General features: G+C 42.3%; 1 protein-coding gene across 17 annotated transcripts in view; it reads left to right on the forward strand.

Annotated features, from left to right (window-relative positions):
* LOC127574826 (myelin transcription factor 1-like protein) overlaps window positions 1-23,183 on the forward strand; it is a 372,272-nt gene that overhangs the window by 79,852 nt on the left and 269,237 nt on the right. For 6 of the 17 annotated variants that reach the window (XM_052024228.1, XM_052024243.1, XM_052024244.1 and 3 more), the window contains exon 1: window positions 19,217-19,231. The exons of the other annotated variants lie outside the window; for them this stretch is intronic. In XM_052024228.1, coding sequence (XP_051880188.1) covers window positions 19,229-19,231 — 3 coding nt within the window. In that variant the 5' untranslated portion in view covers window positions 19,217-19,228. Of the gene's footprint in view, window positions 1-19,216; window positions 19,232-23,183 lie in introns of those variants that run through there. 17 annotated transcript variants of the gene reach the window in all.

Here is a 23,183-nt window from a genome sequence, read left to right on the forward strand (position 1 = left end):
TAGGGCTTTTCTCTTTGGAGAGAAGGAGGATGAGAGGTGACTTGATAGAGGTGTACAAGATGATAAGAGGCATAGATCGAGTACACAGTCAGAGACCTTTTCCCAGGGCGAAAATGGCAAACACGAGGGGGCATCATTTTAAGGTGATTCATAGAATCATAGAACAGTTCAGGACCTTCGGCCCACAATGTTCTGCCCACCTTTAAACCTCGCCTAAGACTACCTAACCCCTTACTCCACATAGCCCTATATTTTAAATTCCTCCCTATGCTTATCTAGCAACTTCTTGAATGTGACCAACGTACCTGCCTCCACCACCACCCCAGGCAGCTCATTCCATGCCCCAACCACTCTCTGGGTAATAAACCTTCCTCTGATATCTCCCTTGAACTTCCCACCCATTACTTTAAAGCCATGCCCTCTTGTATTGAGCATTGGTGACCTGGGAAAAAGGCACTGGCTGTCTACTCTATCTATTCCTCTTAATATTTTGTATACCTCTATCATGTCTCCTCTCATCCTACTCCTCTCCAAAGAGTAAAGCCCTAGCTCCTTTAGTCTCTCCTCATAATGCATAGTCTCTAAAGCAGGCAGCATCCTGGTAAATCTCCTCTGCACCCTTTCCAACGCTTCCACATCCTTCCTATAATGAGGCGACCAGAACTGGACACAGTACTCTAAGTGTGGTCTAACCAGAGTTTTGTAGAACTGCATCATTTCATTGTGGCTCTAAACTCAATCCCACGATTTATCAAAGCTAACATCCCATAAGCTTTCTTAACTACCCTATCCACCTGTGAGGCAACTTTCAGTGATCTGTGGATATGAATCCCCAGATCCCTCTGTTCCTCCATGCTACCCAGAATCCTGCCATTAACTTTGTACTCTGCCTTGGAGTTTGTCCTTCCAAAGTATACAACCACATACTTCTCCGGATTGAACTCCATCTGCCACTTCTCAGCCCAGCTCTGCATCCTATCAATGACCCTCTGCAATCTTCGACAATCCTCCACACTATCCACAACACCACCAACCTTTGTGTCGTCTGCAAACTTGCCAACCCACCCTTCTACCCCCTCATCCAAGTCATTAATAAAAATCACAAAAAGCAGAGGTCCCAGATCCGATCCTTGTGGGACGCCGCTAGTCACAGCCCTCCAATCTGAATGCACTCCCTCCACCACAACCCTCTGCTTTCTACAGGCAAGCCAATTCTGAATCCACACGGCCAAGCCTCCCTGGATCCCATAACCTCTGACCTTCTGAAGAAGACTATAATGTGATTGGAGGAAGATATAAAGGGGATGCCAGATGTAAGTTTTTTACACAGAGAGTAGTGGGTGCATGGAACGCACTGCCAGCAGAGGTTGTGGGGGCAGATACATTAGGGACATTTAAGAGACTCTTAGATAGCCACATGAATGATATAGAAATGGAGGGCTATGTGGGAGGGAAGGGTTAGATAGATATTAGAGCAGGATAAAATGTCGGCACAACATCATGGGCCGAAGGGCCTGTACTGTGCTGTAATGTTCTATGTTCTATGGATCACTGGATTGATTTCTGGAATGATGGGATAAGGAGATCAAATAGACTGGACCAATACTGTCCTGAGTTTATAAGGAAGAAAGGTAATCTCATTGAAACATAAAATACTTATTAGGTTTGACAGACAGATGTGGGAAGACCCGGGCATAATGGGGCAATAATGAGAAGGCATCAATTTAGGACAAAAATGAGGAGAAATTTTGTCACCCAGAAAACAGTGAATCTTCAGAATTCTCTACCCAAGAGGGTTGTGGAGGCCCTATTGTTCGATATATTGAATGCAGAAATCAATGAATGTGTAGATATTAAAGAAATTAAGGATATGAACCATAGAACCATAGGACAATACAGCACAATACTGGCGCTTTGGCCCACCATGTTGTGCCAACCTTTAAACCACACCTAACCCCTTCCTCCCACATATCCCTCTATCTTAAATTCCTCCATATGCTTATCTAACAATCTCTTGAACTTGACCAACATATCAGCCTCCACCACCACCCCAGGCAGCGCATTCCATGCACCAACCACTCTCTGGGTAATAAACCTCTCTCTGATAGCTCCCTTGAACTTCCCACCCATTATCTTAAAGCCATGCCCTCTTGTAATGAGCATCGGTGCCCTGGGAAAGAGGCGCTGGCTGTCTACTCTATCTATTCCTCTTAATATTTTATATACCTCTATCATGTCTTCCCTCATCCTCCTGCTCTTCAATGAGTAAAGGCCTAGCTCCTTTAGTCTCTCCTCATAATCCATACTCTCCAATCCAGGCAGCATCCTGGCAAATCTCCTCTGCACCATTTCCAATGCTTCCACATCCTTCTTATAATGACATGACAGAATTGGACACAGTACTCCAAGTGTGGTCTAACCAGAGTTTTGTAGAACTGCATCATTACCTCGCAGCTCTTAAACTTGATCTCATGACTTATGAAAGCTAACACCCCATAAGCTTTCTTAACTACTGTATCCACCTGTGAGGCAACTTTCAGTGATCTGTGGATATGAACCCCCAGATCCCTCTGCTCCTCCACACTCCCCAGAATCCTGCCATTAACCTTGTACTCCACCTTGGAGTTAGTCCTTCCAAAGTGTACCACCTCACACTTCTCCGGATTGAACTCCATCTGCCATTTCTCAGCCCAGCTCTGCATCCTACCAATATCCCTCTGTAAGCTTCGACAGTCCTCCACACTATCCACACCACCAACCTTTGTGTCATCTGCAAACTTGCTAACTCACCCTTCTACCCCCTCATCAAAGTCATTAATAAATATCACGAAAAGTCGAGCTCCCAGAACTGATCCCTGTGGGACACCACTTGTCACAGCCCTCCAATCTGAATGCACTTCCTCCACCACAACCCTCTGCTTTCTACAGGCAAGTCAATTCTGAATCCACATGGCCAAGCCTCCCTGGATCCCTTGGCCTCTGACCTTCTGAAGTAGCCTACCATGTGGAACATTGTCAAACGCCTTAATAGAATCCATGTAGACCACATATACTGCACTGCCCTCATCAATCTTCCTGGTCACCTCCTCAGAGAACCCTATCAGGCTTGTGAGGCAAGATCTTCCCTTCACAAAACCATGCTGGCTGTCCCTAATTAGTCCATGATTCTCTAAATGCTCATAGATCCTATCTCTTAAAATCCTTTCTAACAGCTTGCCCGCCACAGACATAAGGCTTACTGGTCTGTACCTGAAGTTAGTGTGGAAAAGCAGAGGCGAGGTAAAAAGATCAACCAGAGTCAGATTGAATGGTCTACCCCTGCATCTATTTCTTATGTTCTGAACAGCGCTGCTCATAGGTCAGGGGGACCAAGAGACTTTCATCTGTCTCTCAAGATTTCCTCATATCAGACACACATCTCCTACAGTGGCTCCCAAGGGTGGATGCTGACCTTGTTTTAATCTGATTTTGGCATCTGGGTGGGTCCCTGTTACCAGTGAATAGATGGTAATCTCCAATCTTCAGAATTGTATTGGAAAATTGGATATCTCCCCCCAGTGGCTGATCAGGCAAAAATGACATTAGACTTTTAATGGAATATTAAATCAATGTAAAATTATAGATATTTAAAGAATTACAGCCATTGAAACCACTAGCAAATTACGCCATTCATGTCTATTCCTACTCTTTGCTGAATCTCTCCAAAGCCAATAAAGCATTTGGCAGATTGTACTGCGGAGTGGTTTCAGGCAATTGGGAAAGAGATGTTAACCAGAATTTCCTTCTGTTGGTTTTGTGGAAAAAGTTACTAAATTTGTTTTTGAAGTAAGGTCTTATTGTTCAGGGAAATGGGTAGGTATATGAAGGACAATGATAATTATTGACAAGGAAGTGATAGAACAAGGAAAAGGAAGAAAGACTAGATGGCCACCATTTCCTCAGGAGGCCAAAGACATTTAGCATGTCCCCTTTGACCCTCACCAATTTTTATCGATGCATCATAGAAAACATCCATCTGGATTCATCACAGCTTGGTATGGCAACTGCTCTGCCTGAGACCACAAGAAACTGCAGAGAGTTGTGGACATGGCTCAACACATCACGGAAACCAGTCTTCCCTCCACGGACTCTATCTACACTTCTTGTTGCCTCGGTAAACCAGCCAGCATAATCAAAGATCCCATCTATCACTGACATTCTCTCTTCTCCCCTCTCCCATCAGGCAGAAGATACAAAAGCCTGAATGAAATCACTAACCATCAGGCTCAATGACAGCTTCCATCCCGCTGTTATAAGACTATCGAACAGTCCCTTTGTATGATAGGATGGACTCATGACCTCACAATCTACCTTGTTTTGGCCTTGCACCTTATTGTCTGCCTGCACTGCACTTTCTCTATAACCGTAACGCTTTATTCTGCATTCTGTTATTGTTTTCTCTTATACTACCTCAATGCAGTGATGTGTTGAAATGATCTGTATAGATGGCATGCAAAACAAAGTTTTTCAATGTTTCTCGGTACATGAGACAATAATAAACCAATTTATGGGAACAACCTCTGAAATCCCTGGTAGTGTTATGTAGCAATTTTTTTTTGATCAATGGGGTGTGTCAAAGTATTCAAAACAAGTGAACATCTATCTCTTGAAAGCAAAAATGGATTGCCTTTGAAATTACAAGCTTGTGAAATTGTCAGTCCTGTGGATAAAATGTTGGAGGCTTTCTTATGGATTGTTGTTATGAATTATGAAGTTATTTGTAGAGTCAAGATGCTTTATGGAGAGAAGGTTCTACTTGTCAAAGAACTATTTGAGATTCTGGATACTACAACTCAATTGATATTATTTATACATACTTTACTGGAGTTCCATATAAGAGATTGTCCCATAAGGTAAAAGAGCCTTATGGAATTGATAGCAAATTATTGAAGTAGATTAGCATCAAAAGGAGACAGAGCCTGGTCAATAGACTGCCTTAGAGATCAAAGTTGTGACCTTTATGGATTCATATTGTGCACTAACAGCAATGATTCCAAGATAGAAAGCATTGTAATTTATCACGATAAGACTGATGGGCAAAAGGTAGATTGGAAAGTTGGGGTCAGGAGTGGAGAATGAAGTTCACTGTTGATTAATGCCAAGCTGATGCCCAAAATGATTCTTGGAAGGAGTGATAAGTATTAAGTTTATAAATTCTGCAACTTCCAGTGGAGTTCCTACTTCAGATTGAGCTCCATTTTGGCGTATGTGGCCATAACCCATTGAGCCTTTTAAAACATGAAACTGGGTTTTCTCTAACAATGGTACCCTTAACATAGGGGTTAAGACAGGAGACTAAGGCTCAAAAAGGAAATAACCAGGGCAAGATATGAAATTGTAAGAGAATGGATGTGCACGCAACATAAAAGAAAAGTTAAAGGTCTTTTATAAAAATAGAAATAGCAAGAAGGTTTGGTGAAACAAGTAATGAGGCCAGTTAGAAACCAAAGAGGCGAATTTTTTGTGTAGGGAATGGGTGTAGTTGAAACTCTAAAGGATGCTAAAAACAAGCATATTTACTCAAAACAAGGATGCTGCCAATGTTTCAGTAAAATAAGCAGTACTGAGGAAATTAAACGGGATAAAAATAGATTGGTTGTGATTACCTGTAGCTGTGACACTTTACTCTGTATTTTGTTATTGTTCTTACCCTGTGCTACCTCAATGCACTGTGTAATGAATTGACCTGTACGATCGGTATGCAAGACAAGTTTTTCACTGTACCTCGGTACAAGTGACAATAATAAACCAATACCAATACCAATACATTATGTTTCTATATTTTCTTTCAACATGTAAAAAGACCATTTCAGCCCATCAAGTCCTTGACAGCTCACACAGCAATCCAGAGCAACATCATTCCCCGCTAATTTTCCCTGCAACATTCCCAAAAGCTGCCCCCCTCGCCTCCAAAATGTTACCACTCACCTGCACACCAGTACCCATTATACAACCAACTCGACATCTTTGGAAATATCTGTCTGGTCTGCAAACTGCACATAGCACTGGAGGTTGGGATTGAACCTGGATTGCTGGAGTTGTGAGGTAGCAGTTCTACCAGATTTTAATCTTCTTAGTTGGTGTAGTACCACCAGTTGACTGGAATATTACAAATGTTACATCCCTATTGAGAAAAGGGGAGAGAGATGAACCTGATAACTACATGGCAGTCAGCCTCATTGCAGTGGTAAGAGCTTCATAGAAAGGAATCTGGAGTAAAATTAAATGGCATTTGGAAAAACATAGATTGACTAATTCAATCAAATTTGTTGATGAAGTAACAATGAGGGTTGATGAGCGCAGTTTGGTTGTGCATGTGAACTATCAAAAGATGCTTAGTAAAGTATCAGAAAAATACTTGGTTACAAAATTGCAGCCTGTGGAGTTAGAAGGATAACAATTTGCATGATTGTGAAAATGTTCATGGGGGCAAAAAAGAGAATGTAATGCAGCCTACTTATTTTTCAAACTGGGGAAATATGCCCTGATGCCCTTCAGATCTGAGTGTTGGGACCATTGCTCTTCTGATGCATGTTTGTGACCTGGGTGTGAGTATATTGGCTATAATTCCACAGTTTGCAGATGATACAGGTCTTGATAATTCAGTAAACAATGAAGAGGACAATATTGGACCTCCAACTGAAATGCCAGACTGACAATATAGGCTGATGCATGGTAGATGAGGTTTAATCCAGAACAGTGTGAAATGATTTATTTTGGTCATGGGAATGAGATGAGGCAATGTAAACTAAAGGGTACAATTACAGGTGTATCTATTCGTCTTTGAAATTGTTACAATTACTCCCATAGGATACAAATTGGAATTGGAACTCAAATTGGAATTGGTTTATTATTGTCGCATGTACCAAGGTACAGTGAAAAACTCATCTTGCATACCGTTCATATAGATCAATTCATTACAACAGTGCGTTGAGGTAGTACAGGTTAAAACAATACAGAATACAGAGTAAAGTGTCACAGCTACAGATGAAGTGCAGTGCAGGTAGACAATAAGGTGCAAGGTCATAACGAGGTAGACTGTGAGGTCAAAAGTCCATTTTATTGTACTGGGGCACAGTAGCGTCGCGGTTAGCGTAACACTATTACTGCGCCAGCAATCGGGGTTCAATTCCCACTGCTGTCTGTAAGGAGTTTGTATGTTCTCCCATGACTGCGTAGTTTTCCTCCGGGCGCTGCGGTTTTCTTCCACATTAAACATACGGGTTAGTAGGTTAACATGGGTGTAATTGGGTGGTGCGGGCTCATTGGGCCGGAAGGGCCTGTTACCGTGCTGTATAAATAAAGTAAATAAAGTAAACCATTCAATAGTCTTATAACAGCGGGATAGAAGCTGTCATTGAACCTGATGGTATGTGCTTTCAGGCTTTTGTATCTTCTGCCTGATGGGAAAGGGGAGGTGAGAGAATGTCCCCGGTGGGTGGGGTCTTTGATTATGCTGATTGTTTCACCAAGGCAGCGAGAGGTATAGACAAAGTCCATGGAAGAGAGGCTGGTTTCCATGATGTGCTGGGCTGTGTCCACAACTCTCTGCAGTTTCTTGCGGTCGCAGGCTGAACAGTTGCCATACCAAGCCATGGTGCATCCAGACAGGATGCTTTCTATGGTGCATTGATAAAAGTTGGTGAGTGTCAAGGGGGACATGCCAAATTTATTTAGCCTCCTGAGGAAATAAAGGCGCTGGTGAGCTTTCTTGGCCATGGTGTTAATGTGGTTGGACCAGAACAGGCCATTCACTCCCAGGAACTTGAAGCTCTCAACCCTCTTGACCTCAGCACCGTTGATGTTAGACAGGTGTATGTCCATTACCCCCCTTCCTGAAGACAATGACCAGCTCTTTTGTTTTGCTGGCATTGATGGAAAGGTTGTTGTCATGACACCATGTGACTAAACTCTCTATCTCCTTCCTGTACTCCGGCTCATTGTTATTTGAGTTATGGCCCACTATGCTGGTATCATCTCCAAATTTATAGATAGTGTTAGAGCAGAATCTGGCCACACAGTCATGAGTGTATAGGGAGTAGGATAGGGGGCTGAGGATACAGCCTTGTGGGGCACCAGTGTTGAGAATAATCGTGGTGGAGGTGTTGCTGTCTATCCTCACTGATTGCGGTCTGTTGGTCAGGGAGTCAAGAATCCAGTTGCAGAGGGTGATTTTGAGTCCCAGGTCTCGGAGTTTGGTGATGAATTTGCTTGGAATTATAGTATTGAAGGCAGAGCTGTAGTCAATAAACGACAGTCTAATGTAGGTGTCTTTACTGTCCAGGTGCTCCAGATCTGAGTGTAGGGCCAGGGAAATGGCGTCTGCCATAGAACGGTTTCAGTGGTAGGCGAACTGCAGTGGGTCGAGGTTTTCTGGGAGGCTGGAATTAATGCGTGTCATGACCAGTCTCTCAAAGCACTTCATTATGGTGGATGTCAGAGCCACCAGGTGGCAGTCTTTAAAGCACGTTACCTTATTTTTCTTAGGTACCGGGATGATAGTGGTCTTCTCAAAGCAGATAGGAACCTTAGATTGAAGCAGGGAGAGGTTTAAAATGTCTGCAAATACCCCCGCCAGCTGATCTGTACAGGATCCGAGGACATGGCCAGGGACACCATCCGGGCCGGATGCTTTCTACGGGTTCACTCTCTGGAAGACTGACCTTATGTTCTCAATGGTGACCATGGGTTCAGGTTCACTGGAAGCTGTTGGGATGGTTGGTGATATGCCAATCCCCTTCTGTTCAAAACATGCATAGAATACTTTAGCAAGGATATTATACCTGTAGGATATATAAATATTACTAATGTCCCAGGTGAAGAGGTTAGATTCTCTCATGTGGAGATTTGCCATTTCCTTGCAGTTAGCTGGAACATAACATTTGTGCCATGTATTAGCCCATATGTGAATGCTGTCTAGCTCTTGCTGAACACACACATAGGTTGTTTCATGATCTGAGGAGTTGAAAATGGAAATGAGCATTACAATCCTCAACATAGACGCCCATTTATAACTTAATATTGGGGGGCAGATTTTTAAATGTTAACTGAGAACACTACACTAAGTAATTGCTGGAACAGTATCTTAGATTTGAAATAATTTGCCCCAGCAAGATTCTATTCTATGTATAACTGAAGAGCGAGTCATAGTTGTACAGCAAAGAAACAGGCCCTTCGGCCCAACTCATCTATGCTGACTGTGATGCCTATCCACTCTCATCACTTTTACGCCCATTAGGCCCATACCTCTCTACTTTCCTTTCCAAGTATATGTACAAATTCCTTTTAAATGCCATAATTGTATATGCCTCAACCACTTCCCCTGGCACTTGTTCCATATAATGTCCACCCTCTAGTGTAGAGTGATGGAGAATAGGGGTGCCAGAGACTCTTGGGATTGGGTGTGGGGTGAGGTCCATGGGGAAGGTCAGAGATTCAAGAGAGACTGCAGATGCTGGAATCTGGAGCAAAAATGCAAGTGCACATCCCTGAGATCTTGGATGGGACAGAACTGGGAGGCCTGGAAGAAGAACAAGGCCAGAGGTTGCTTGGTGGGGGAGATCCCAAGGTCTGATCACACGATTAGTAAAGAGATGTCTTGATTCTTCAGGTTTTGGGGGTTTGTCATCCTCTGCTATGGCAAAGATAAGGACAATGGTATTCTTTGGAAATAGAACAGAAAGAGCATTCAAAGTTCTCTTATCCTGTTGTGGGAGATTTGAATACATGGAAAAACACTTAGTTAAAGCAGAATGGCCTTTCATCAGACTAAGATTTTGTCTTGGCATTAAAAGGTCTTCACCAAAGGATCACAGCAAAGGTAGATAGCTTGTCATCATGCTAAGCACTGATGGCTGCACTGAGTGTCTGGACCGCTGCCAGCGGCATTCTAGCTAGCTGTTATATTTTAATTTTGAAGTTCCTATTAAATCTGGACAGAAAGTTCCAGAAAGTCATTTTGGTAGCCAAATGTATAATCTGCTAGAGAATTGTATGAGTCAACAAATGTCAAAGTTATCCATGTGTTGACTCCATGAGCTGAAATGCTCATAATTATAATTATTTCAGGTCATATTTCACGTCCACAAAGCAGCAGCCTAAGGATTTAGTCAGATATGGGCTGGTTACAGCCAATAGGGTGCATAAAAGTATCTGTCTTGTTAAAGGAGGAGGAACAGAATAATGTGGTGTTTGCATTCTGACTTGCTGAGTATTTAAGATTTCCAATGTACTTTATAACCAATGCATTATTTTTGAAGTCATTATTATTTTGTATAACTAATTGCACATAGTAAGATTCCATAAATGCAAATGTGATACATAACCAGATAATATGACACAGGAACTTATCTAGGACAGATAAAGAACAAATCCTGTTCTTCTTTAAAGTTATGTCTCTTTTATGTATTGGTATTGGTATTGGTTTATTATTGTCACTTGTACCTAGGTACAGTGAAAAGCTTGTTCTAACAAACCGATTGCACAAGTCAATTCATTACACAGTGCAGTTACATTGAGTTAGTACAGACTGCATTGATGTAGTACAGGTAAAAACAATAACAGTACAGAGTAAAGTGTCACAGCTACAGAGAAAGTGCAATGCAATAAGGTGCAAGGTCACAACAAGTGACGTGAGGTCATAGTTCATCTCATTGTACAAGGGAACCGTTCAATAGTCTTATCACAGTGGGGTAGAAGCTGTCCTTAAGTCTGATGGTACATGCCTTCAGGCTCCTGGATCTTCTACCCGAGGGAAGAGGAGAGGAGAGAGAATGTCCTGGGTGGGTGGGGTCTTTGACTATGCTGGCTGCTTCACCAAGACAACGAGAGGTAAAGACAGAGTCCAAGGAGGGGAGGCTGGTGTCCGTGATGCGCTGGGCTGTGTCCACAACTCTCTGCAGCTTCTTGCGGTCCTGGGCAGAGCAGTTGCTGTACGAAGCCGTGATACATCCAGACAGGATGCTTTCTATGGTGCATCGGTAAAAGCTGGTGAGAGTCAAAGGGGACAAACCAAATTTCTTTAGCCTCCTGAGGAAGTAGAGGCGCTGGTGAGCTTTCTTGGCCGTGGCATCTACGTGATTTGACCACCTCTGTATTAAAAAAAAGATCTTTGTTTAATGGTCCATCTTAAAGCTGGATCACTGGCAATACAGAATTAGTGTAGGTCTATTGTAAATTAATGACAGGTTTCCTTCATGGACCCATATTAGTGGGAAGTGAACCTACAGCTGAACTGTCATTTTCACATGGATGGGAAACTTATATAAGCTGTAATCAAAGACAACAATCAATAATGGTATCATGAAACTACCAAGTGCTTTAAAGAATACTAATTCACTCATGTCAGAGAGTTCAGGGAAGAGAAACTCATGTCCTTATTCTGCATAGCTTGTATGTGAGTCCAGAGCCATAACTAAGTGATGACTCTTTAATGGTCTCCGATCAAACCAGTGTGAAATAACAAAATAAGAATCAAATGGAACATGCTATCCTGGAAAGCCTTAGAAACCAGATTTGGAAACAATAAAGACAGGGCTCGGGCAATCAACACTTGAATCCTACTCACAAGGCATTTTTCATAAATTGGCAAAGGTGACTAGTCAAGGAACGGCCTGCACCAAATGATAAGAGAGCCAACATGAGCGAGTAATCTATCCGATTTCATTAATCTTAATTTACTTGTCCCTTATGAATCTGTTACTAGCAATGACCATCACGTAATCTAAATTCCATCTTCACACTGAGGGCCTCCTGCATCACATTGTGTGCCTTTAGCACTGTGCCCTGTGGCATAGGCTCAGATCTGGCTACGACTGGACATCCATGAAGTGCAGTGGGCCATCAGCATTTCCAGAAGTAGGAATGAGCAGCAGCAGGCATATCTAAAATGTGGTGTCAACTGATTAAACAACAAGCCTATACATGTGGGGACAAGCCAATATGTTAGGCATGGGCTTCTTTTTATTATTATATAGCAGTGGTAGCAATTTATATCTTAATGCCCAGGTTGTGGGATCAGGTCGTGGCATCTGATATGGTGTATGAATATTGGCCATATCCCATGGAAATGATCAGGGTAAGGTGGCTGAGGAGGAGTGTGGCCGTTGGTCATAGGGGGAGTCAGGCAGTCTTTGAACAAAAGCTCTATTATTTGACTTTCATTGTTGCAATCACAACTAAGACTTGAATTAAGTTCCCGCCAGTGTAAAAGCTGACCACGTGTATCTTGGCTGTTTTATAACTAGTTCAGGGCTGTCTACAGAATTGCATGGAAAGTCCAGTCAGGATACTGCTGTGCAAGGTTGATCTTTGTTCGGATTATTGTTGTTCCATTGAAACTTCCATTGTCATTAAATGGCAGGTATTTTTGGAGTCTCTCCCATGGTTGGTGCTTTGATTTGAGCTGCACTCACGAAATGTCTTCCATCCTATGGTGGATCTGATTTGATGGGTTTGCATGGATATGATCAACCAAATGGGCAACAGAGGACTCCTTTCTAACACCTGAGGGATGTTCACAGTGTTGGGAGCCAGTTGTCAGTTGTTGATCGCAGTGCTCTTGTTGTGAAGTGTGCTTGTGTTCAGTTGGACTTAATGGCAACTATCTATCCATTTTGGAGAGCTGTGCTCTTCGATGGAGCCAACCATGACCAAAATGCCTGAATGGAGGTCTTTGCATCTGCAGTTCATTTGGTTTCCATGAGTTTTTGTCAAAGGCTTGTTCATATCTTTGGTGTCTCCTACACCTTCAAGTAGCATTCATTAAACACTAACTTTTTCCAAGTCTTCAATGAATGTTACTTGAAGGTGTAAGAGCAGTCCATCTACATTTCTAAGTACTTTGTGAGTACACATACTCCATTGTCTCCCTCAGAAATGGTTGTACAACTTTCAAGCTGCAGTTTTATTGTAACGATGGAATACTATTGCTCAGATTTTGGATAAATTGGTGCATAATTTCCAACAACAGAAGTTTCACTCCAATTCCTCAAGATCTTTGTTCAGTAATGCAGAAGAAGTTGTCTGTACAGCTTAACCAATGTTGTCAGTAGTTGTGAATTTGGTTGATACTGTGTCAGGAAAGCCAGTCACTTAGATGTTTACATTAAACATTCAGAATGTTAAACAAGGTTAAACAATAACAGAATGCAGAATAAAGTGTTACAGTTACAGAAAAAGTGCAGTGCAGGTAGACAATAAGGTACAAGGTCATAACTAGGTAGAATGTGAGTCCACCTTATCGTACTATGGAACTGTTCAATAGTCTTAAAACAATGGGATAGAAGCTGTCCTTGAGCCTGGTGGTATGTGCTTTCAGGCTTTTGTATCTTTTGCTCGATGGAAGGGGGAGAAGAGGGAATGTCCGGGTTCGATGGGTCTTTGATTATGCTGGCTGCTTTACTGAGGCAGCGAGAGGAATAGACAGAGTCCATGGAGGAGAGGCTGGTTTCCATGTTGTGCTGGGCTGCGTCCACAGCTCTCTGCAGTTTCTTGTGTTCCCGGGCAGAGCAGTTGCCATACCAAACCATGAAGCATCCAGAAAGGATGCTTTCTATGATGTATTTATAAACGGAACATGCCAAATTTCTTTAGCTCCCTGAAGAAGTAGAGGCACTGGTGAGCTTTCTTCGCCATGGCGTCTACATGGTTGGATCAGGACAGGCTATTGGTGATGTTCACTCTTAAGAATTTAAAGTTCTCAACCCTCTCAACCTCAGCACTGTTGATGTTAACAGGAGCATGTACACCCCCCCCCCCTCCCTGAAGTCAATGACCAGTTCTTTTGTTTTGCTGACATTGAGGAAAAGGTTGTTGTCATCACAACATGCCACTAAGCTCTCTATCTCCTTCCTGTACTCCAACTCATTGTTATTTGAGATATGGCCTACTATGGTGGTATGATCCGCAAACTTGTTAATAGAGTTAGAGCAGAATCTGGCCACGCAGTTGCGAATGTAAGGGAGCAGAGTAAAGGGCTGAGGATACAGCCTTGTGGGGCAGCGGTGTTGAGACTAATCTTTCTGGAGGTGTTGCTGCCTATCCTTACTGATTGCAGTCTGTTGGTCAAGAAGTCAAGGATCCAGTTGCAAAGGGTGATGTTGAGTCCCAGGTCTAGGAGCTTAGAGGTGAGATTGCTTGGAATTATAGTATGAAGACAGAGCTGTAGTAAATAAACAATAGTATAACATAGGTGTGTTTAATGTCCAGATGCTTCAGAGCTGAGTGCAGGGCCAGGGAGATGGCATTCGCCATAGACCTGTTTCGGCAGTAGGCAAATTGCAGTGAGTTGAGGTTGTCTGGGAGGCTGGAGTTAATGCATGCCATGACCAGCCTCTCGAATCACTTCATGATGGTGGATGTCAGATGTCAGAGTCACCAGTCGGTAGTCATTGAGGCAAGTTACCTTGTTTTTCATAGCACTGGGATGATAGTGGTCTTCTTAAAGCAGGTGGGAACCTCAGATTGTAGTAGGGAGAGGTTAAAAATGTCTGGTTAATACTCCCGCCATCTGATCTGCACGGGATCTAAGGACATGGCCAGGGACACCATCTGGGCCAGATGCTTTCCGCAGGTTCACTCTCTGGAAGACTGATCTTGCATCCGCAGGGATGACTGTGGATTCAGGTTCATTGGAGGCTGTTGAGGTGGGTGGTGACATACCAATCCTCTTCTGTTCAAAACATGCATAGAATGTGTTAAGCTCATCGGGAAGGGATGCGCTGTTGTCGGCAATGCTGCCCGACTTCATTTTGTAACCCGTGATAGCATGTAAACCCTGGCACAACTGACAGCTGGTCTGGGACTCGATTTTGGACTGGTATTGTCTCTTGTCATCCCTGATAGCTTTACGGAGGTTATATCTCAATTTCTTGTACAGTCCGGAACGCCACAGTTCTGGACTTCTGTATGGAGTGGATCTCCTGGTTCATCTATGGTTTCTGGTTTGCGAACACCCGGATTGTCCACTTTGGTACACAGTCTCAACACACTTGCTGATAAAGTCCATGACAATGGTAACATACTCATCTGGGCTGGCAGCTCAGTCTTTGAACATGGACCAGTCCACTGACTCAAAGCAGTCACATAGAAGCTCATCTTATCTCTCAGACCAGCACAGTCTGAATTGCGTTAGTTGTATCAATACTGTGTTTACAAAAAGAGCTCCAAGGCTGGGTATTTGGTAGTTCAGTCTTTGGTAGTGTTTAGTTTTGGTTTTGATAGTGAGTCGTTCAGTTTTGTCTCTCCAAAGTCTTCCTACCATTGGCATGTTCTAAGTCATGAGTGTGATCAAATACCTACCACTTGCCTGAGTGAGTGGAGCTTCAAATACACTTAAGAAGTTCAATACAATGTGTACTTCACCCACCATCTAAACATCCATTCCTTCCACTGCTAGGACACTATAACCCATTTACAAGATGCAACTCGCCAGGGTTTCTTCAACAGCAGTGCCCAAATCCATAAATGATGATAACTAGATGGAGATGAATGTGAATACCATCACCTGTATGTGTTCCTTTAAGTCAAAAATCATCCTAACTTGCAAATATATAACTATTCCTTCATTGTTGCTGAGTTAAATTCCTGGAGCCTCTCACTTAATAAGACTGTGGGAACTGCAGGAATTGAAGCTGGTGAACCATCCACACTTCTTCAAGGACATTTAGAGGTGGGCAATGAATGTTACTTTTCCAATGATGTTTATATCCTGTGAATGAGTACAAAAATCATTTTAATGTAAGGTAAAATCTCAAATCATTGCAACATTAATCTCCTTGTGGCTGAGTAGATAAATGATCGAATAAGATGGTACCAAGCCACAATGGGCCTAGATTCATCCCTTCAAACATAAAATACTGCAGATGTTGGAGATCTGAAATAAAACAGAAAATGCTGTAAGTACTCCACCCAATCAACACCTAAATAAGCCATTTCCTTCACTATTGGTACACCATGGCCTCAGTGTGTGCTATTTGCAACATGCCTTGCAGCAACTCATCAGAGCTCCTTCAACAGCATCTCTCTAACCCAAGATCTGTACTATCTAGAAGGATGAGTGCAGGAGGTGATAGTATTGAATGTCCTGTGTATTTGGAGCTCCACTTATTCAGGCAAGTCGTGAGTATTTGAGCAGACTCGTGATTTAGGACTTGTAGATGGTGGAAAGACTTTGCAGAGTCAATACATATCAGGTAGCATCTGTGGGAAGAGACACAGTTAACTTTACACCTGAAATATTAATTCTGTGACTCTTTTTATAGATTCATTCACTGATCCGTGCTGACCATGAAGATCACAGCTATGCCAGGGGTAGTGGTACAGCAATTAATGTTGCTGTTCTGAGCTGGAAAAGATTAAAAAAAAATCACCTAGTGGTCATACTCTTGGTTACTATCCAATAATCCTTCTGAGCATTAGTTAAGGACATGATTTCCTGCCAAAAGTTAGTAATTAACCTCATACACAAAGGATTTGGACAAAGTACATGAAGATTAAATCGGTTTGTGCTACCATCTTCACAGATAGAGAGTAAACAAAACTGGAAGCAAAGTGGAGGGTATTTTGGCAGCAGCTCATTTAAGTTCAATACAGGAGAGACCAATAAGCCAGGAAGTTGCAGCTTTAATCCCAAAACAAGTTTCCTAGAACAGAGAAGTTTAAATTGTTTAATTTAAATTGTTAGCTGGCTGTGACAGGAATAAAGACTCCTTACTTTCATGTAATAGTGGGGCTTTGCATCAGTAATTTTTTTAGGTTGAATGAACAAACAGTACCAGGCACATATAATACTGTGGTCTGAATTACTGTACTCCTTTCCTTCTTCCTGAACCGTGGCTCCCCCTCTACTGTTGTTAACAACGCCCTTGAGTGCACCTCATCCATTTCTTGCACTTCTGTTCTCACCCCTTCTCCTCTACGACAATAAGAATAGAGTTCCCTTGGTCCTTGGCTTCCACCCACCAACCTCTACAATCAACAGATTGTTCTCTGCAATTTCCGCCACTTCCAAGAGATTCAACCACCATGCACATCTTCCCCTCTCTTCCCCTTTCAGCATTTCACAGGACTTCACCTCTCCCTGGTCCACTCATCCGTTCCCAGCAACCACCCCTATTCTTATGGTACTTCCCCTTGCAACTGTTGGTCATGCAGCACTTGTCCTTTCACCTCGTCTCTTCCCACCATCCCACCATCCCACCATCCAGGGACCTGAAGAGTCTTTTCCAGCCAAAGGAGCAATTCACTTGCACTTCTTTCAGTCTGGTATACTGCATTCGGTATTCACATTGTGGTCTCCTCTATAATGGAGAAACTAAGTGGAGATTGGGTGACTGCTTTGCGAAACACTTGCATTCAGTCCGTAGGGGCGATCCCACTACCACTCCGACCTATTGGTCTGTGGCCTTCTGCACTGTTACAATGAGGCCTCACAGAAGCTTGAGCACCTCATCTTCCGCCAGGCTTGTTGCGGCCTTATGGACTCAATATTGAATTCTACAATTTCAGGTAATCTAATTTCTGTGTCTCTATCAGTTGTCCATCTGTGATGTTGACTCAACCTTTTCTTTTCCTCTGGAAATGGAGCATATGCCCAACCTGACCTGTCAGGCAGGTCTTCCCTCTCTGCATTGTGCAACTCTAACATTCTTTTGTCTCTGTTCTCACTCCCTAACTGTCGCATTCATTAATTGACCAGATGACCTTGTTTACAGTTTATTCCCTTTTCTGCCCTTTCAAGGACATTCCCCTCCCCTGTCCTGTGCAGTTTAACAAGCTTTGTCCCCTTTCCAATTCTGACGAAGGGTTTTTGACCTGAAACGTTAACTTTGTTTCCCTTCCTGTCAATGCACCCTGACCTGCTGAGTATTTCCAGCATTTCTGTTTTTATTACTATCTAACCCTGTCTCTTAAATCAGAAGCATACTTAAATCAGAAGCAGGAAGTGTTTAGATGTAGTGTGGAAGGAATGTGCCTACCAACATCATCAGGATAACAAACAACTTTCAGGGAGTGCATTCACAGTGCTTCTCCTAGCTAGCACTTTAAAATTACTTGTCTGTTGTGTGAAGGCTCATTCATCTGAAAAACAAGGATTATCCCAGAAAAGGAATTATTCTTTTACACACAGAATGACTGCCAAAATGACAATGCATAACATTACCTTGACAGTGTCCAAATTCAGATTAAAAGTTGCTTAATTTTGATACTGAATTTTATTGAGGTATGTTTTATTCCATATTGTAACTATTAGCAATGAAAAAAAATGGAGCAAGCATGGCTTTGCATTTCAGTGTTACATAAAATATGTTTTTCAGTGATTGGTATGCAGACAACCAGCATAAGGTTATGTAGTTCAGCTGATAACCTTTGACATGTTGAGAATGTAAGGCTGCATGTAATGTGTTGCTTTTTCCCCATTTGGTTGGCAGACGTGCTCTGCATGATGTAAAGCAATGCACATAAACTGCATTCAGATTAAGTAAAAATAAATCATAGTGCAAAACTACCTCAGTCTACTTATGAAAAGTATACAGAAGTAAATTATCTTGGACAATAGCAATATCTGCATATTCCTGTTTATTATTGTGGTGTATCGTATATGTCAACATTGTTTAACTGTGGTTGTTAATTTGTATCTTACAGGTTAAGCAATTACAACTGTATTTTCTTTTTGCATAATTAGTTTGTTTCTGCTTTCACTTGACATCAATCATTTTATAGATTGGTTTCTTCCCAGTTTTAGTTTTCTCACAGTTAAACTCCACCAACCAAAATCTAAACCAATGAATGTTTAATAAAAACAATCCTTCGAAATGTGGTTGTCATGACATTGGGGTATACCACCAAAAGCACATTCAGTATGTAACACAGACACTAAACCATTCGCAAAACATCTGCTTATAGCCAATTCTACCACCTCATCCAGCTGAGTGGCTGAATACCCTGAATTGTTACCTGAGTCTGGTTCACACTCTCCGACTGTTCTAGGTGAACGCTGATCATTGCAAGGCTTGAGTAAGATCATGGGTGTAAGCTAACATAATGTGCATACACAGGGCATTTCTCCAAGAATAACACTTGAGTTCCTATGTTGCGCCAGTTGGAACTCTCAGGGATTGCAGCCCAGCAATACACTGGTGGACAGAAAGAGAAAACAGGAAACAAATAATGAGATCGAGGTGTGAACATGGTGAGTGATAGAAATGCTTGGCTGCTAGAAATCCCAACAGATTTTTTTTGTTCTGTTTTTAGTTTAATTAGGAAATTCTGTGATCGGGGAGAGGAGCAGCAGAAAGATAGACAGGTGTAGGCTGGAGAAAATGAGCAAAGGCAGGAATTAAGTAAGTGTGAGCATAAGAAGAGACGGGGAGTAAAGGAAGAGGATATATCACAGAAGTTGCATAAAGAGAAATAGAATGAGATGCCTCAAGAAAGAGAACTGTAGAAGCTGTAGCACAAGGAGGAAGGAGGTAAGCTGGTAACAAAGTAAGGAAGAGGAAGGTGATTGAGGAATCAAAAATGGAGTGGGAGAAAGCTGGGGAAAAAAACTGCTGGAAAACCGTCAGAGAGACTACATTCAGTGTGGCAAGCACCTAGGAAACAAAGATCGTCAAGAAGGAAGACTATGTCTGAGTAAATATAACAGTGGAGAAAGAAGGAGAAATAAAAATATAGAGAACAGTCTGAATGTAGAAAGCGAGGATCTTTTGCTTGACCTTTGCATGAATGACGCTCACAATAACCATAATTATGGACCATCACTGGTTTCTCTGAGAAGATGGTAGGCTTGCTACGTAAATTGATGCAATTATTCTGGAATCGGTTTTCCTAGAAATGGGTAAGGTATCCTGAGTTTTGACTGGACAAAGAGCTTTTGAACTAAATAAATTGGCAGAAAAATACCAGTTGGCACATAAAGCCTGACCTGCTCTTCTCACCTTACAGCTTCCCTCCTTATTCTTCTTAGTCACGTGTCTCTCGCCAAAGTGCAGCAGTCCACATGAGATGCTGCCAGGTGATCATGTTCTGTTCATGCTGTCACACTGAACACTGTCCAGGACTGTGTGGTTTGAGCCAACTGACTGGACCTACTGAAGTTTAAATATCTGAGCTGGTGTATGAAAAATCATGTTCTGAGATTGTGGGTGATTAGGGAGGAGCTTCACCTGCTGCAAATGAGAATTATGAATTAGAATTGTCAAGATAGAAATGTTTTAAATGTATCATTACATGCATGATCATTTGTGTTAACTGATGACTTAAATGCAAATGAATTACAACTTTGTTACTGGCTAGATCTGAGGCCGCATCTCTTTGCCTCCAAGGGCTAGCCATCTTGTCAAGGCTATTACCTCAAGGGCCACTTACTGTGCAGAACTGACTTGGAATGAGGATGGAAGGCTATCTCCTGTTGTTTACTTTACACTGATGTTCTGTGATCTCCTTTCCTGCAAGGAAAGGAGAGACCTGTGACTGACAGTAATGGAACGTGATGAAGGGATAGGTGGAAAACATCTGCAATAGTGACAATGTGAGAGAGGCATGGCATTGCATAAAATTGAGGCTGAATGGACTAGCTGGGCAGGTCAGATGTAAAAACAGGTAGGGATATGAATGCCTGTGCAAGGTAAGTCAGTGTTTGGATTTGTATGTTTAATGTGTAGATTGGGTGGATTGATATACAGTAAGTGACTGTGTTTACCTTTACTAAGATAAGATAAGATATTTATTTATTAGTCACATGTACATCAAAACACACAATGAAATGCGTCCTTTTGCATTACTGAGAATGTGCTGGGGAGCAGCCCGCAAGTGTCGCCACTCTTCCGGTGCCAACGTAGCATGCCCACAGCTCCTAACCTGTATGTCTTTGGAATGTGGGAGGATACCGGAGCACCTGGAGGAAACTCACGCAGACACAGGGAGAACGTACAAACTTCTTACAGACAGCGGCGGGAATTGAACCTGGGTCGCTGGCGCTGTATTAACATTACGCTAACCACTACACTACCGTGCTGCTGTTCTAACAGTAAACAGTGTGTGGCGCTGGATCCAGGGTTGGAGGAATCATATTCCTGCTGCTCAATTCTATGGCACCTATAGTCATTCTTTTTAGATCTTGCTTCTAAGCTGGGCACATCATCTAGTAGCCACAGACTTGTTCTTTGCCTCTCAGATCCCAAAGTCAAAGGAACTGAATTTCAGTGGTAGAGTACAACACACTGTATTGTAAGCCCTACCTTCAAGGATCATTTTTAGCCCATCAACTGCTCTAGCAATGAACAATTCTAGACCATAGAAAGCCAAGGACATTTCCGACAAGATACCAAGTATGAAAAGAAAAAGAGAAAATTCTGGAAACAATGAACAGGTCATCCAGTATTTGTGGAAAGAGAAACAGGGATGAGAAATTCAACCACATAGAGAAGTTAAAGAAACCGACTTGCTTTCCTTATAGCTGAGATGCATGCACACACACATACACACAAAGAAAATTTACACACAATGTGCACATACACGGCACACACATGCATGCTCTCCCGCGCACACACACACATGCACATGCGCCCACAAACTTGCTGTTACCCACATGATGAACCCTGGCTTGAGAAGCCAGCTCAACCATTGGCTGTCTCTATTTTTAGTCTTTGGTCCTGTACTTGAACAGGTCCTGATTTTCACTGCCAAACATTACATTTGAAGAACGTTTACTTGTGTGGGATGCAGAGCGCTTGGCCCAACCCTGAAATGGTATCTGAAGGGATTATTCTGCATTTGCTGGTCTAAACAGTGAACACGGTTGGACTCTTTGAAACAGGGAGGCGGGTGGTTGAGGGTGCATGTATGATGGCGAACATTAGTTCCAACCTCATCCAACCAAACACTCACAAGCTCAGAAATTACTGTCAGATACCTTCAGCTGATACTTGGCTGCGATGTTAGCTACAGCCATTAGCTGGAGTGTCACAAATACCTAGAGTTTTACTGCATCCCTCAAATGCAGTAACCTGATTTTTTCCCTAAATCTCAAAGAAAATAGGCTAGGATTGTGTCATGGACTCCAATGACGTGCTCTAGAGCCACCTCTGTAATGATGTTTCCCTAAGGCACATTGATCTCCAGAAATGCTGTAGCTGCCTTCCAGGTCGAGCTTATGGAGATTCCCAATCTAGAGAGTTGCCATCCTTGGCCCTTGTTCACGCCCTCCAGCCTTCGAGATGCAACTTCATTTCACACATGGCCACACAGGAGCTCCCATCCCAGACCAGAACACAATATATTCAAGTGGTTTAAACACAGCAATGTACATACTGAATCAAATTCCTTTAAGCTTGAGTGGTGAAAATTTACATGTGTGAGATGAATTTAGACTTGTTATCAATGAAATCAACTTGTTACATAATTATGTTGAATTAAAATTGATCAAAAAAGGATTTTCATTTTAAATGTAACACTTTTAAGAGCTCTCTTGGAGATTTAGTGAGTAAAAGTATTACATAATAGCAAGGAGTATCCCATATAAAAACAGTTGTGAATAATTTTGATTAATTGGCAATCCTGATTTTTATCCTTTTGTTAATTTGCTTATATGATGATGCCATTAAATACAGATCTGAAGATTTATTAAAATGCAATTTATGTTGATGTTGGGCATTGAAAGGGTTTTACTTTACAGCATGTTAGATATCAGCTATCGTCTTAGTAGCGCTTTTGCAACCAGAAGAGCGTAGGATCAAATTCCACTCCAGGAACTTGAGCAAAAATATTTAAGTTGATGTTCTGGTTGATGGCGCTATACAGTACGGAAACAAGACCTTCATCCCAACTTATCCATGCTGACCAAGTTGCCTAACTGAGCTAGTTCCATTTAACATAGAACATAGAACATTACAGCACAGTACAGGCACTTCGGCCCATGATGTTGTGTCGACATCTTATCCTGCTCTAAGATGTATCTAACCCTTCCCTCCCACATAGCCCTCCATTTTCTATCATTCATGTGGCTATCTAAGAATCTCTTAAATGCCCCAAGCGTAAATGCCCTTACAATCTCTGCTGGCAGTGCATTCCACAGACCCACCACTCTCTGTGTAAAAAAACTTACCTCTGACATCCCCCTTATACCTTCCTCCAGTCACCTT

This window comes from Pristis pectinata, chromosome 10 (genome assembly GCF_009764475.1).
Source record: "Pristis pectinata isolate sPriPec2 chromosome 10, sPriPec2.1.pri, whole genome shotgun sequence".
NCBI classification, from domain to species: domain Eukaryota; kingdom Metazoa; phylum Chordata; class Chondrichthyes; order Rhinopristiformes; family Pristidae; genus Pristis; species Pristis pectinata.